Raw genomic sequence first — 15,942 nt, 5'->3', positions numbered from 1 at the left:
GCAAAGTTACTGCTGATAACGAGGGCAACAGGGATTTCTGCACAAGCCAATCACTCAGGCACTTACTCAGTTTCTCAGAAATGCTTTGTTTGCATCCCATACTCTAAAACTCACATGTGTCTGTATGATCTGCAGTCATATCACTATGTTACATGCTAGAAAAAGCATTAAGTAAATGTATTCCTTTAAAGGAGAAATACAGAAGTATTCATCAGCACAACAGCAGCATTCCCAAGTGAAATGTAAATTGCAGCTAGAAATTCAAAAGTGGTTGTGAATGAAATAGCAGAGTAAAATATGCTCAAACTTTTCCAATCTCTGATGCTTCTACAGACACCCACAATCAGCTAAAACACAGGTCAGTTCTTCTCAGATGATGAGTTCTTACAGCAGCAGCACCAGTAATATTTCTGAAACACTCCATTTGCTGTAAGAAACTGTGCCAAACCTTTAAGCTGAGGGACAAATACATACTGTTGTATGATATCATGAGCTTCAGTGCTGACAACCACTGTATAATTTCTCTATGTGCTGCTATGAATGTTCCACCTGCTTTCCACACTATACATGGACTTCTAAGAACCAGTAACTCAGAACAGATGTAATCAACACCACCAAAATCCACATGGATCCAATACTGAGAGTATAAGGGAGCTCTTTGCATAATAACGGTAATGAACATGGACATGTTTTTGGCAGAACTAAAACTAAAATGTAAATCTGCATCTAAAAAGTTACTTGATTGAAACTCTTACTAACTGGTGACAGTTTAACTTCAGTAGGTCCAAAATTATGTATTTATGGATTTTTTCTATTTAAATCCATGCTCCTTTTTATTTCTCACATTAAATTGATCTGTATTTACTCTTAGTTTTTAAAAAACTACATATAAAATTCACTGGATCTATATTATTATTATTATTTGAAAAGAACTGGCTAAAATTCTGGGATGAGTACTGCAGTTTTCAGTGTGAATTGAGCAAAGACCAGAAATAAACTCCTACAAAAGTCTAGAATACAGATTGGAACAACCGTGTTTATCACTGGAGGGCAGCACAAGTACCAATATAAGCTAAAATAGAAAAACCCCAGTATCTTCAACTAAGTGACTTTATCTGCCAGAACAGTAATTGCTGCTTCTTTATAGTGACCAGCTACAAACAAGAGATGTTGCAGCCAGCAGGTCAGACCTATCTCTGAAAGACACATTTGTCATTTATTTTCCTTTACTGTTAAAAGTTCCCAGACCAAACCCGAGTTGGGAAGGAGAGAAACTTCCCATGGCCAGAGAGCTCTTGGAAGTGAAATTTGTTTCCAAAACTCATACTGAACTTTTCTCTAATTTTAATAGCAAGTATATTTGCAGAAGCCCTTATCATGTTATGGCTACTACCAAACTTGCACACACTCCCAAGCCTTTGGGATAACTCGCTTATAGCCAGATATAGATTACCATTTTCTAGGAGCTCATCAGATTTAGGGCCTTGCTGGTTGAAATAATTTCGGTTGCAACATACACAGAAAACTTTGTCAAACTTTTCTCTGTCCTTGGCAATGAAGAGGAGAATTTAACTTCAGTTCTAGGCTACCTTTTTTCCCTCACAGCAACCTATGAAGTTTCAGAACTATTCCTTGGAATACAGTGAAAAAAGCTCTTTCATTCTGTAGGGTACCTCAGTAATTTTGGGTCAAATCTGCATCCCCCCTCATGAAAGTGAAACTAGCACAGAATCAACACAAGTAGAAATGGCAGCACCCAGCTCAGGTCAGGAGAAATAGAATCATAGAATTATAGAATCATAGAATGGTTTGGGTGGGAGGGACCTTAAAGATCATCTTGTTCCAACCCCCTCTACCATGGGCAGGGACACCTTCCACTAGACCACATTGCTCCAAGCCCCATCCAGCCTGGCCTTGAACACTTCCAGGGATGTGGCATCCACAGCTTCTCTGGGCAACCTTGAAGCTGTTGGCACCAACTTTGGCACCAGTGCCTTATCACCCTCACAGGGAAGATTTTCTTCCTAATATCTAATTCAAAACTTTTGTCTTTCAAAGCCACTATATAGTGTTGATTTCTGGTTTCATGCAAAGCCAGAGTCTCTGAGGCATCAGGGGTTCTCTGCTTCATTCACCTTGGCTGGTGTGAACTCTGTCTCCCAAGTAAGACTTATATAAATAGCTATGATATAATCAAGGAAAATTCTTTTTCCCTTTCAAATAAATCTGTCAGAAGAAGAATGGGAAGACTGTTTACTTTCTAACAAATTAGTTAAATGAAACAAAAAGAGAAAATGAAAGAGAAAGAAAGAAAGTCTTATGGCAATTTTAGTAAAGTAGTTTGTTAAACAGTTTTAATACAAAAGCCTTAAGTCAAACATAGAAATCTGAAGCCAAAGCCCCCAGCAGGTAAGAAACTCTGCTTCATGGGCAGCTATATGATTCAGGCTGACTTACATCAGCTGAGATGTTTGGCTGTACATGCAGGAACTACTCTGGTAAGCTATAATTAGCTTGATTTCCATAAGAGCTGGATTCTCAATGGATTGGCAGGAGGGCATTTGACATGGTACCAGCACAGATACATTGCTACAGCTGAGTGTCTATTGTGTAGGCTGTAGCATCTGGTAGTCCTGAATTTCTAGGCAGAAACTTGGAAAATTGCTGTCGTATGACTAGTGATTTGCAACATCAACCATGCAATGTTGATGACAAACAATATTTCAACTGGAGTAATTTCATGACTTCTTGTGATTCAGCTGAACATCCTCAGTATTATTCTACTAGAATGTGTCTTTTGCTCTTGTTATTACCCTTGTTTGGCAATGGAAATGTTTAGCAGCTCAAAGACACAACAGAAATATCCCTTTAGCGTGTGAGATGAAAACCTGCCTCTTTCACCAAGGGGAGTTTTCCATCAAAACCAATAGAGGTAGTTTTCTAGCAGTGTCCTTTTCTTCAATGTCTTTTGGGGCCACTAGCTGGAAAACTCACCTGGGGAAATGGTAATTGATGGAAATGGAAAATAAGTGTATCTGTGGAAAATAACCTGACAAAGATAGACAGGCCTACATCCTGGATCAGGTGTTCTTTCCAATGTGACTGGCAAGGCCATGTCTTCTGATCCTGCACCACACAGAATTGTAGAATGGTTCAAGTTGGAAGGGACCACTGGAGGATATCTAGGTAAACCTCCATCAATCAGGATCCCTTAGAACATGTTACTCAGGATCATGTCCAGATAGTTTTTGAATATCTCAAGAGAAGAAGATTCCAAAACCTCTCTGGGAAATCTGCTCCAGTGCTCAGTCACCCTTACAATAAATAAGTTCTTCCTCGCATTCAGGTAGAACTTCCTGGTCTCTGTTTTCTACCTGTTCTCACTTGAAAGGCAACCAAGTACATGGGTAAAGACAGAGTCTTAGTCCAGTACATTCTGTCTAGACAGGGTCCCACAGACCAGGACTTCAGGATAGAAGAGAGACTTCAAGGCAAAACCCAAAGTTTCCCATTTGCACTGGATAGACAAAATGTAAAATACATGATTTAATATGTCCTTCTGAGTTCGCTCTTTACTCAAGGATCTGAGAGATGCTCATGCTGGTTCCTGCACTATCAAGGACAAGAGAAGTGGTTGCATAGAGGCAGGGGCAGATCTCCCAGCCATGGAGCAATGCTGAGTTCAGTGTGGGCAGGTGTCCTTGGCCTTCTCAGAGATGGTCAAGAAAACCTGGGAAAACTATGCCCCATGCCTTGATCTTGAAATACCAACTCTGCCACTGTGGGAAGAGATGCTGAGAGCTGCCAGGGTTGTGAGGAGAGGGGAGAAGCCTGAAGGAGAAAGTAAGAGAAAACTTGGTGAGAAAGGATCTGTTGGCATCAGTGTTTGGCAAAGAATGGAACTGGATTATGTTCTAGGGAGACCATTATGTAGTCAGCTCTGTCTGGAAAACTGAAACATTTGCTTGCATGTAGCATAGCTTCAGGGCACCTGTAAATTGTCTATCTGCAGATAGTCTGTGAGGGGCCATATGCCAGCTCAGGTTTGCCAATTCCCTGACTCTGACCCACTCTTCCCAAGTCCTGAAATGCCCTGCTCCTCCTGTGAGGAGGGAGGTGCCTGTTCCTGCTGCTGCCCAAGGTCTTAGCTTCACATTTTGTCTTTAAGGAACCTGTTCATTTCCTCTAAAACTAAGTGTAAGGGAACAGGAACCTGAAAAAAATGGTCCTGTAATATGGATTAATACTGAATATCTTTCTATTGAAGAAAGGGAAAATTCTAATATTTATGAGTAACATATTTTATTGAAGATTTCAGTCTTTAAAAGACATAAGTATTTGGTATAGAATTTCAAGCTCAGTAAAAGGCTGTATACAAATATGGTCATGGTAGAATCTTGAAAAATATTAACAGTTTCCAGAAACGAGGGAGCTTTACAAGGGAGGAAAATCAATATTGACTTATGGTGTTTATTTGTAGCATAGTAAAGTTGCCTACACCTGAGAAATCCCAGTAATTAAACATCTAATCTAAATTCATATAAAAAAAGGTTAAGCAAATTCTGCAACTTAAAGGGAGGTAGAAAAGCTGACCATTACTGGCTAAAAAAGAAAAAGTAATAAGCATTACATTAAAATAAAGTGCAAAGGGAAATAAATAACCGTTGGGAAAAAATGACCTGCATCTTCCCTACAGAATTTGCTTGATTCAGTCCTTTTTGTAGTGACTTCTAGCTGCCTACAGCTGCATTGTTTGTACTCCTCCAGTCATTCAGCTGCCCTCCCGGAGCCCTGATGACCCATCTTAACCCCCCAACAAACAAAGTGAACAGTCAAACTGATTACTGCCTATCACCCCAAAATGACTTCTCAACATTTTCCCTGCAGTTATAAAGAATGGAGATGCCTCAGAAGGATTAGTCTGACCCCATTTTATACAAGTGCCCTCAAGTGTATGAACTGGTTATCCCAGACTATTCACCAGCTCCGGTTGCTGCTGCCAGATGTGTGCGAGGGCCCTCATCCTAAAGTAACTGTCTGAGCTCCATGAATTGTTGTACATGTTTCTCTCCTTTGACTATAGACTAGGAGAGGAGACCTCTAATATCCGATTTTTACATGTCCCTTTCCATCTGACCATGTGCTTCCCTAAAGTATTGGCTACAGGCATCCCAGGAGAAGACTTCTTTCATGAAAAGACACTGTTTGTCATGAGCCTCTTAAATGTTTATAGTGGTATCTATTGAATTTAGGTTCTCAGGCAAAGTTTTTTAAAAAGCATGGTTCTTGGAAGAAGCAGAGATCAGTTCCACTGAGAACATTTATAAGGACATTGAGGAAATTTCTGGCTTAAGAGCTTCTGTTTCCTTTTCAGATTAGAATATCGGTTTATCCCAGTCCTCAGACTGGCAAAGACTTATGGGCAAATCTTTATGTGCATCCTGATGGCTCTACTGAAGCCAATGGGATTATTCACAATGGTCATGGCTTGGCAGCTGCATCTGGTTTTGCAGAGTGGGGACTTGATTTCTTTTCCTTGTGTACGTAAGTGTTCCTTACCAGATGCAGCCCCAGGACATGTACAATTTGATTTCCACTTCTGCCCCATTTATGCCACTGTTCACATTTAATTTAATTAAAAAGCAACAGATGATGCCATGGCAAATTTTACACTAGGCACAAAGCCAGCTTTTGGGGGTTTTTTATTATATTTTTTTTAATTGGCAAAGCTGAATTCAACTTCATCAATCAATTTTCCTCTCTTATCCATAAAAGAGGCATATCCAGCACTTCTCCAGAGTGTCACTTGTAAGAAATAATGAATTACGTTAAATGAAAAGTTTCATTTTTTTCTTTTAGAAATGAGCTTTAACATCATAAAATACTGTATTCTCATTCTGAGTCAAATATCTTGCTATTTTTTTCCAGGAAAAGTGCTCAGCAAGGCTTTGTTCTTGCCTGAGTGTTGTATGACTGTAACAAATCACTAAAATGTCCCTGAGATGTCTTACATCAGGGAAATTGAAACCCTGAAAAATATAAGTGCTTGGCACCGTTTTTCTATATATTGTGAAATTGCTACTATAATTGTAGGATTTAGTATGTTATGGGAAAAAGACCTTTTCTTTTAAAGCCTCTTTTTCTTCAAAGATCCTATTTAACTTGAAGCACAGAGATAAGTGCATTCTTATTTAGTTCAGTATTTAAACACATACTTAAATTTAAGGATATCCCAGTCCGTGATAAAGAAGAATTTTATTAAAATAAATCATTTACTTGAGTGCTTTGCCAGATGAAGATCTTCAGAAGTAAAATACCATCATGAATAAAGGCTGCATTGCCGTCTAAAGTTATAACTTTGTGAGTGAATCAGGCAATGTCAGGATTGCTTTGCAGTCACAAAGGAGGCTGATGTGGTCTGTCAATGTCCATACTATAAAACATTCCTGTGGTCTGAAAAATGAGCAACTGTAAACAAGTTGTCTGGTGGGAATGGTCCCTGGGCTGTGCCAGCACCCAGCCTGTGCCCAGGAATTGCTGGAGAGAGAGCTGGTTTTCTGGAGCAAAGCTGTGCCAGGGACTTCTCTAGGTAATAATTTTAAAGATTAAATTCCAGTGTCATTTAATTAAATACCTGTGTCGCTACAAAACCTGGAATCACTTGGTCTTAAGAACATGCACCCTAAGCTCTGTGCTTCAACTAACTTTATCATGCCCAGGACTTAGATCATGTTTCAGTAGCAGAGTAGTTTACACTTGTGGCTCTCTGAGGTAGCGAGTAGAGGACAAATTCTTGTTCAGGGTAAGATACTGTCACTGTTTAGGCTTTCATAGCTAGATAAGCCTTCTCTGAAGTTCTCACACAGGCACAGTAACTGCAGTTAGGCTGATAATGTTGGTCACTCTTTTCTTTCCCACCTCATGGTAAAATCAGAGCTGAATTTTACAAGAACCTCTTTCTACAGAGGCAAAATCACACATTCCACTTATCGTACATATTTAGTATTTGGGTCTGCTTTTTGGGAAGAAGGGTTTATGTCTGGACAGGAACATACTAACACCACTGCTATGCCAGATGCTGCAAAATCTCTCTTGACATGGAGTTGAAACCAATGGGATTTCCTCCAAGAGAATGTCTGCTTCTGGCAGACAGGATGTTTTTGTAGGTCAGGGATTATCTTCACTGTGAAAAGTGTGAAAAACTTCAGTCCCCATTGATGAAAGGAAATAAGATCAGAGAAGTATCATGCCAGAATTGCAAGATGTTTTGGACTAAGATTTCTCTATTCACGGAGACTTTTACTCTATCCAATTGGCATCTCTATTCAAATTCTTATGTAAAAATTTATATCCGTGACTAAATCTAAAATATTTCATGTCCTATCCTCAAATGGCTTATTGAAAGAAAAGTGATGCTTTTTGTCCTTTACAGAGGAACTCAGTGAAATATCCAACATACAGAGGGGAAACTGAGAAGCAGTTTTAGACTAGAGGCTGCCCCGCTGCCTTAGCTTGGGATATATTGGATATATCCTTTCTCCAGCAAAAGCTGTGCTAATCTATTTATGATTTTACTATGTAAGCAGGGTAGACTTTGATGTGTGCTCAGGAGAACTATACAGATGATATTGTCCACACAGTGGTACCAGTAATGAGGAAAAGACCATTATCAATCCACATTAGGAATACTTCCTGCAGTATCCAGCAGCCTGATGCAGAGGGGTTGAAGTTAAGCAGGACACTGTTGAGGTACCAATCATTTTTCTCTAGTTAAGGCCATATCAGCATTTTCACCAGAACACTTGTTTCCAGGAGTATAATTCAGGTTGGAAAATATGCTCTGGACAGAAAATTGGCACAAAATGTTCCAAGCAGGGGCAATAATTTATTTTTGAGGGTATGAAGAAATGTCCATTTATTTTTGTTGCTGAGAGAGAAAAGTAGGGAAAAACTAGACATTTCTATGACAAAAGTGTGTTGAAAAAAAAGAAATGCCTACAGCAAAATAATCATAAGAAGTAGAAGTTTATGAGATAAAAAAATGGAAATTTAGGCTTAATTATTTTCTAAGTTTTCTTACAGACAGTTTTCTGTCTGAAGAAAGTATTTAGCTATTTGGGCACTGTTATAAATTAGTTAGTTCTGTACCACAGGCTGCACTTTAAAAGCATCCAGGCATCTTCCATTTATTTCAACAGAGTTATGCTCTCATAATTTTCAAATATAAATAGGGAAATTTTGAAGAGGTTGAGAGCACACAGAGAAGAATAAAGCACAAAATAAGTGAAGCTGCAAAGGGAAGATAGCCTTGGGGAGTGGGAAAGAGAAACTGTTTTTTTAATGAGGAAGCAGGAAAAAACGAGAATAGTGTTGTGGACACCTTGATATGTCAGCGAAGAAACAAAGAGAACTAGGAAAGATGAAGTTCAGAACTGCTTCACATTTGCTTGTTTTCAGCAGGGTTTTGATTGCCTGTCTGGGCTGGAAAGACAAATCCCTGTGTTTGGCCTGAAAGCCAATAACCCACCTCAACCTCATGGTTAAGTAATGATGTTTTGCACCACTGTGGGTAGGATGAGCATCCAAATTTTGCATGGGAGACTTTGCTTTTAAGCTATTAAGGAAGTTGAAACAAATGGAGAAATGCTTGAGAAAAAAAAAGTTTGAGTTTGGGAAAAGCCTTGAGGATTAAAAGCAAAAGTTTCCAGAAAAATTTCTTCTACCTGACTTCCATGTCAGAACAAGTTGCACCTCTCCAGTGTTGGGCAGGTGAGGTGAGGTATGAGGCTCTGTAGTGAGAAGTGGGCATGTTTCAAAGAAAACCTCTAAAAAAGTCCCTGAAGTCTTCTTGGTCAGAGATCTATCAGCTTGTGAACCTCTGTGGTCACAAATTCCAGGTTACTCCCAGGGAAATTATGAATGCTGGCACCTACTGAGTTTGGTACCAGTTCATGGTATTGCTGCTCATGAGAAGGTGGGGAGAGAACAAGGGGAGCATGTAGTACCTGGGCTTACAGTGTGGTGTTCATCTTTCAGCTCTCGTTCACACACAATTTTGTCAGGCAAGGAAGCAGCTCTGAATCTCCTCCCCAAGGGCATGTGAAACCAAAGATGGAATCCCTTCCTTGCTGTATGTGGAAAATAGGACACAAAGAGGCCCATGCTGAGGTGGGACAACCTGCACTCAACTTGGTCTGTGGCACTGCTTATGCAAGAGTACAGCGAAATGAATCATTTCAAGTGATAGATGAGCTGCTTTCTGTATTCAGCTTCCTTCCCTGTTCAAATGCCTTCTTGCTTGTGTAAGAAGTTCTGGAAGAAAAATCAAAGTTTTTTCTGTCTGTGATTTGATTACACTACCCTCCCAAAAAGGTTTCACTTGGTTTCCACTTCACATTAATCATCTGAGATATCCTGAGCATCATTTTTTATTTAAAGCCTTGTTGGAGTATATGCTACCTCTGTGAAGAATCCCTTTTCCCCAACACGTCTCTTGCTCACTGACTGACTAACTTTACTTCCTTACAGTGTTTCCTAGAACATCAAATGAGAGCTTGAGGTACTCAAAAACCTAGTGTTGCAATGAAAAATAACTTATTAAAGTTTATAATTACTGAAAAATTAATCAGAGACTTAGCATGGTGCTTGCATAAAGACAATAAGCCAAGCTTTTGTCACAATGAAATATGGAATAACTCCATTGAAATAAATCTTAATTATGCTAGAGTCACTACTCAGTGTGACTTAATTAAGAGTAGAGCAGTGAAAGCCTTTGGGGAAAAAAGAACACTGATTACACAACTACTTAACTGTATATTTCTTCCTTCCCCCTGGTTCTTTTCTTCCCCACTGGAGAAAATTTCAGAACTAGACTTGTTCAAGGAACTTCAATTGATATTAGCATTCTGAAGAGAAATTTTTTGAACTAAAAGGTTGAGAACAATAATCCTGAATTTTAACTCTAAATTATGCATGAAAGGTGCCATGAATCCATACCTATCTTGGCCATAAAAAGTATGATGCTTTGTTAGGCAATAAATTTACAAAATGTAGAATCATAGAATGGATTGGGTGTGAAGGGACCTTAAAGATCATCTTGTTCCAACACCCCTGCCACAGTCAGGGCCACCTTCCACTAGGCCAGGTTGCTCAGGGCCCCATCCAACCTGGTCTGGAACACTTCCAGGGTTGGGGCAGCCACAGCTTCCCTGAGCAACCTGTGCCAGGGCCTCACCACCCTCACAGCAAAGAATTTCTTCCAAAAATCTAATCCAAACCTATATCAAGTACTGCACTATAGAGCTGAAGACTTAACTCTAATAAAAAAGACAGTGAATAGATCAAGGGCAAAGTAGCCCACAGAGGAAAGTGTCAAGAAATATACCTTCACTGCAGCCTCCTGAATGCAGCATGCAACAATGGCTATAGAGCATAACCAGATATATTGTTCAACAAGCACATCAACAATGTAAGAGGTTCATTTGTCATGATTTCACTTCTTACTGGATAGAAAGCATGCAAAGTCAGATATATCATGGTAATAAATCTGCTGACTTCAACAGAGTTATCTCAACAATGAATTCAAACCAATATACTTCAAGGGAATGAAACTAAACAAAGCAGGAGATGCATAGAGGGTTCTTGGTAGATTATCTAGACCATATATAAAATCAGACATTAAAGGAATATGTGCAATATTTCAGGGGAGTTATGATAACTGGGAAAAAAATATGCAGCATTTATCAGAGTGTCAAATTCCTTTGCATGAGCTATGCCCTTTCTTCAAAGGTGTAACTCTAGTTGAGCTGGAAAAGTTCTATAGAAAAAGGTACAATTTTTTAAAATGGACTGAAAGAAAAATAAGCAAAAAAAGGGAGAAGGAATTAAATAATGTGGACTATCCATCCCAAAATTATTCCAGTGTGAACTGGGTTATAGAAGAAAATAATTTATTTTTAGTTTGAAGTGAAAGCTTTCCTTGTTCCACCGAGACCAGTGTATCTGCAGAAGTAAAAGCTGCACTGGCCTTTTTTTGATGGATATGGAAAATGGTTGTCAAAAAGTAACAAATCACAACCATGGAAGATCTGGTTTGTTTTCTGCTCCACTCTTGCATTGGTATGGAAATAAAAGGCTTCTAGTCCCAGTGTGTGATCTATATATCAGGTGTCTGTTACACAAGTGCTCCTGCGTGTGTGTGATGTTGAGGTGAGCTGATGTGACACTTCATCAAACTCTAGTTCATTTATGTAAGCACACCTTCAATATTGACATCTAATTTCTTGGCTCACCATTCTCTGCTAGGAGAATTCCAGGGACAATTTTTAAACAATCTGTTCTGCATAAAAGCCTCATAAGCAAAACATAAAATTTAAGCTGAGTTACTCCTGGGATTTATCCCTAAAATAGAAGCTTGGGTGGTAAGTTTCTATGTTTTTTATCTTTGCTCTTTCACTTGATATTTGGTCATTTTAAGTGAGGTTAATCTCACCATCTCTGGATGAGTCTGCATAGCCCATGTCTGTGTTTGAACTAGTTGTGTTGAGCTTCTTTGATCACCAATGGACAGAAATCTGCATTTGAAAAAGTGTGATTTTTTTACTCCCAATGCACAACCTAAAAAAGGGATCAGAATGGTTTGTCCTTCTCTCATGGCCATAAAGGAAGTCCAGATATAATCATCTACACTGTCAGTGTCTGGAGTTAGATGAGATGAATTCTGGCTGTGATGGCTTTGGAAAGTGCCATTTTCCTCGATACAGTCCATGACAGACAGCCCCAGGATGCATCTGGGCAGTACAAAAGAAGACCAGAAATTTCCCAGGTAACAGCTCCAGAAGTGATAACCAAGAGTCACAGTGCTACAACAATCCAGGTTTTGCATGGACAGTGGAGGAAATGGGAAGCTTGACATTCATAATGGGCTGTTCTAAAAAGGATCGATATTGCACAATGTCTTCAAGATGGAAATCAGGGTCAGTAAATACTTCCCAATTAGAGACACATGGGAGCCATAACTCAACATTAAAACATCCCTTGCTCCTAAATCTTACTAAACTACTTAGATCTCAGTTTTGCAGCTGGCCCTTGAATATTTTGGGTCAAACCGGTAACCTTGATCTGTCTACCCCTGAAGTTGAGGTCTGGATTCAAACTTTGGAAGCTTTGCCTTCCTAGAAAGTTTATCTTTCTTTAATACCTGTTGCACTCAAAAGTTTCCTCAAACAATTAAGAGCTTTGACCACTCCTAAAACACAGAGGTCATTTTTGGCAAATGATAATGGCAAAGTACAGAAAGTATAGAGAGGAGGTGAAATTGCATTCCTTGGAAACAGAAGCAGCTCATGAACATTAGAACTGGCATTCAAATGGCTTTTCTTTGTGCTGCAGGTGAATTTTTTCTGGCTCTCCCTAATCACAAAACAGTAGGAAGAGGTGAAACATATCACATAGCAAAGAATTAATGTCTTGCAGAGAGCTTTTTAGTAAAACATATGTACACACCCTCATCAGCAAACTCTGCAGGCTTGAGACTGAGTTGTCAGCCACATATAGACATGTATATACATTTTGGAAGGCAAACAGCTTCCAGATAATCTTTTAAAGGTACCCACAAGTAATACAAAGTAGACATAAACACTCCATATAGTGATATCTTTACATAGTGTCCTCATGGATACTATAGATTCAGGAAGACATTACTCATGGAGGTGATGCTATACCATATTCCAGAGAGTAGAAAGCAAGCCCTTTTAAAATACTGAAAGGAGAGATCAACATGGCAAGGTCCAGTGCAGCACTGGGCCAAGAGCAAACTGAAATGGCTGGATCTGTTTTCATCCCTTCCCTTGGGCTACTAAGCTGAATAGTTTACAAAGCAGAGAAAGTCATTCATAGTCCTTTACAGTACAATTTCCAGTGTCACAGAGTAACTGTAGATTTACTGCACTCTCCTGTGAAATTTCAACTGCCATAACAAAACCTTATGTTGCAGATGATGAACATTCAAATATTTAGGAATAATAATAAAAAAGACATTTCACCAGAAAGGGGACCAATCTGTCTTTTTAGAACTAGGTGTTGATCCAGCCCCATGCAAACCTTTACAAGGTTTTGTATGTGTGTGTGTGTGTGTGTGTGTGTGTGTGTGTGTGTGGCAATTATTTGACTGACATTTTGCTTAAAGAAGGGGAAAATCCCACTTCCTGCAGCATATTGCAGGGACCAGCAAACACATTCCTTCATCCATTGGACCAAATATATACTGATAATACTGTGCAGGTGCTCCAGAGCTGACTCAGCTGTTACCTGATCATGTTATGCCTGTGATATGCAATCCATCATTACATTTAAAGCTCCTGCTTGATTAATACTCAGTATTTCATGTCAACACTGGTAAATTAGAATTCAAAAGTGTTACACTGCAGGAATTGCAAACACTTCTGCAGGGGTGATAGTCTGTGTTAATTTTGTGAGATCTGTTAGTTCAAGGGGAAATTCACAATTCAGAAATACTAAAATGTGTGTATGGTATTAACTACCAGCTGTGACCTTGGGATAACAATGATATGTTTTATATAAAGGAACTGAATGTTAAATTTCCAAATGGCTATGGTTGTTTCTTCTCCTATATAAACAGTACCTCTATCCCTCAGCTTTGCCAACCCTATTTGCAATAATGCTCTAACTGTGGTGTTACAGATACATATGGTATACTGGAATTGGGAAGTACTTTGGCTTAGATTGTTTTAAACATTTACTTCCCAAGTGCATAGGTTTCATCTTAACGAACTTGTTCAAGAAAATTAGCAAAAGAGTGCCATGGCATTTTTAATCTCTCTTGGTCTTGTAACTTTCTCCCATTTTAAATGTTGTTTCTTTTTCTCTTCCACAGAAAATTTTATCAAAAAAATCTGCCTTTTCCTCTACTTTTTACTTAATGGTAGCTATTTTTTTCCCCCCTTGCTTCAGGCCTACATAAGACAAATTAAGCAATTTGCATTAGAGCTACAGTTTAAGATTCAGAAAGACTTAATGACCAACAGCCTCTTCCCTGGTGGAGAATGAGGATTCAAAGAAAACATTTGAGATTATTTTACTTTCATTATTTTTGTTAAAAAAAGTTTGCACCTTGATGTGTTGTGAATACCCCTTCTTGATCTTCCTTTGCCTTGTCAGACCTGGCCAGCACAAGCAGCTGAGATCTTTGCTCTATTTTCCCTGCATCTCTGTGCAACACTTTTTTAAAAAGAGAATATACTATTATTTTTCTAAACCTTTCAGACTGCTGTAACATGATCAGGATTCTCCTGAATCTCTATGCATTCGATCTCTTCTCGTTCCTTCCTTTTTGCCCGTTTCTTTTTCTTGTGGTGCTTTTTTGAAGGTGGGAAAAAAGTTAGAAAGACAGGCAAAATAACAAAACAGTGCAGAAATGTGCAACTGCCAGCAAGCAGCAAGCATTTGAACAGTGTGAAGGTCAAGTTTGAAGGCACAAAGAGAAGGGGGACCAACCCAATAAGAAAAGAAGAAACGTTCTGCAAAATGGCTGTCCCATGCTCTTGGAGGGAGTTCTTTATACACTGAGTTCGGGTGTGCTCAGTAGCAAGTACAAATGTATAAAGCAGGGGTGCACAGTGATCTATGGCAAAATTCAAAGTGTAAATAAGGCACAGTATAGAAATGCAATCCATGTCTACATTCCATAAGGTCATCAAGCCAAGGACACCCAGCTCTATTGAGGTGACACTGAGAATTAACCAGAAATTTCCCAGAGGATGGATAACCAGGAAAAAGGTCAGTATTAACACCAGCAGGATGCCAAAACCAGAAATCAGGACAGGCATAGTTACTGATAAACCGTAGTGGTCCATAAAAACAAAAGTAGGATTGAACACAATGAACTTGATGCTCTGTATAAGAGAGAGTGGCCTCAGCTTCTCCAGCAATTCCACTGCTTCCCTCTGTGTGTTTTCACTAGTCCTGGCCACAAGGTACAAACGAGAAGCAATTATGTTGTTCTCATCTCCAGCTTTGGAGAAAATTATGTCATTTTTGAAGTGCTGGAATTCTGGGTTTTTTAAAAAGGAGCTCTGGAGGATGCTGATAAAGTCACTTTTGTTGGTTGCACTGATGTTACCCATCCGAAGGTACTGGTAAAACTGTTCAATCCAGGACACTGTGTTGAACCCCTGACTTAGTGTTTTTAGGTCTTCTTGCACAGTACCATTCCAGTACTCCAGAGGTTCATAAATGTAGAAGCCTATCACTGGGCTGTAGTTGCTGAAATACTTTTGCTGTATGAGGGCATAGGAGACACTTGGAGACTCACTGGCAAGAAGGTTGATGATGTTGGCTCCATCACTGATCTGTAAGCACCCCATGAAGGAGAAAGAGGCATAGATGAGATACAGTATCACCACAAATGGCTTGACATAGATGTTGGTAATCCACTCATTGTAGTGCTCTCGGAGGAAATGTTGGATAAAGTGGTGCTGGTATGGGTTGGTCTCGTGGTGGGAAGTGTGCTGATGGCCATCATTCATCATGGTCTGGAACCACACAGGTTTCCGGTCCAGGTACTCTGCTGAAGGGATTTTACAGCAGAAGATGCTGTGGTAACGGTTCTGCTCCAGCTGGCCAGCAAAGACCAGGCAGGAGCCAAAGAAGGAGAAGATATAGAAGTAGTTCAACAGAATGGAGACACACATATTCTGGCAAAAGACTTTTACAGCCTCGATGTTGGTGAAAGGGCTTGCACCCATGCCAAAGGCTATGAAATACAAGGAGCTTGTCATTGTGTAGGAGACCATGACATCTGAGTAGGCATCTGCTACCCGGTCCTTGAATGGCAGATTCTCTCTGGTTCGACGCCATCCTGAAAGAAGTTCAAACACTCCTTTGGTTCCATGACCTGAAATGAGAAAACAAAGTGTATACATG

General features: G+C 39.5%; 1 protein-coding gene across 2 annotated transcripts in view; it reads right to left on the bottom strand.

The window, feature by feature from the left end:
• Nucleotides 1-10,202: 10,202 nt before the first annotated feature.
• Nucleotides 10,203-15,942, bottom strand: part of PTCHD4 (patched domain containing 4) — an 83,858-nt gene continuing 78,118 nt past the window's right edge. For both annotated transcript variants that reach the window (XM_027641187.1, XM_027641186.1), the window contains exon 3: nt 10,203-15,913. In XM_027641187.1, the coding sequence (XP_027496988.1) occupies nt 14,280-15,913 (1,634 nt within the window). In that variant the 3' untranslated portion in view covers nt 10,203-14,279. The remainder of the gene's footprint in view (nt 15,914-15,942) is intronic.

This window comes from Corapipo altera, unplaced genomic scaffold, assembly GCF_003945725.1.
Source record: "Corapipo altera isolate COAL_440 unplaced genomic scaffold, ASM394572v1 46, whole genome shotgun sequence".
In the NCBI taxonomy this organism is placed as follows: Eukaryota; Metazoa; Chordata; class Aves; order Passeriformes; family Pipridae; genus Corapipo; species Corapipo altera.
Note: the sequence above shows the minus strand (reverse complement) of the source record. Positions and strands in the feature narration are given on the sequence as shown.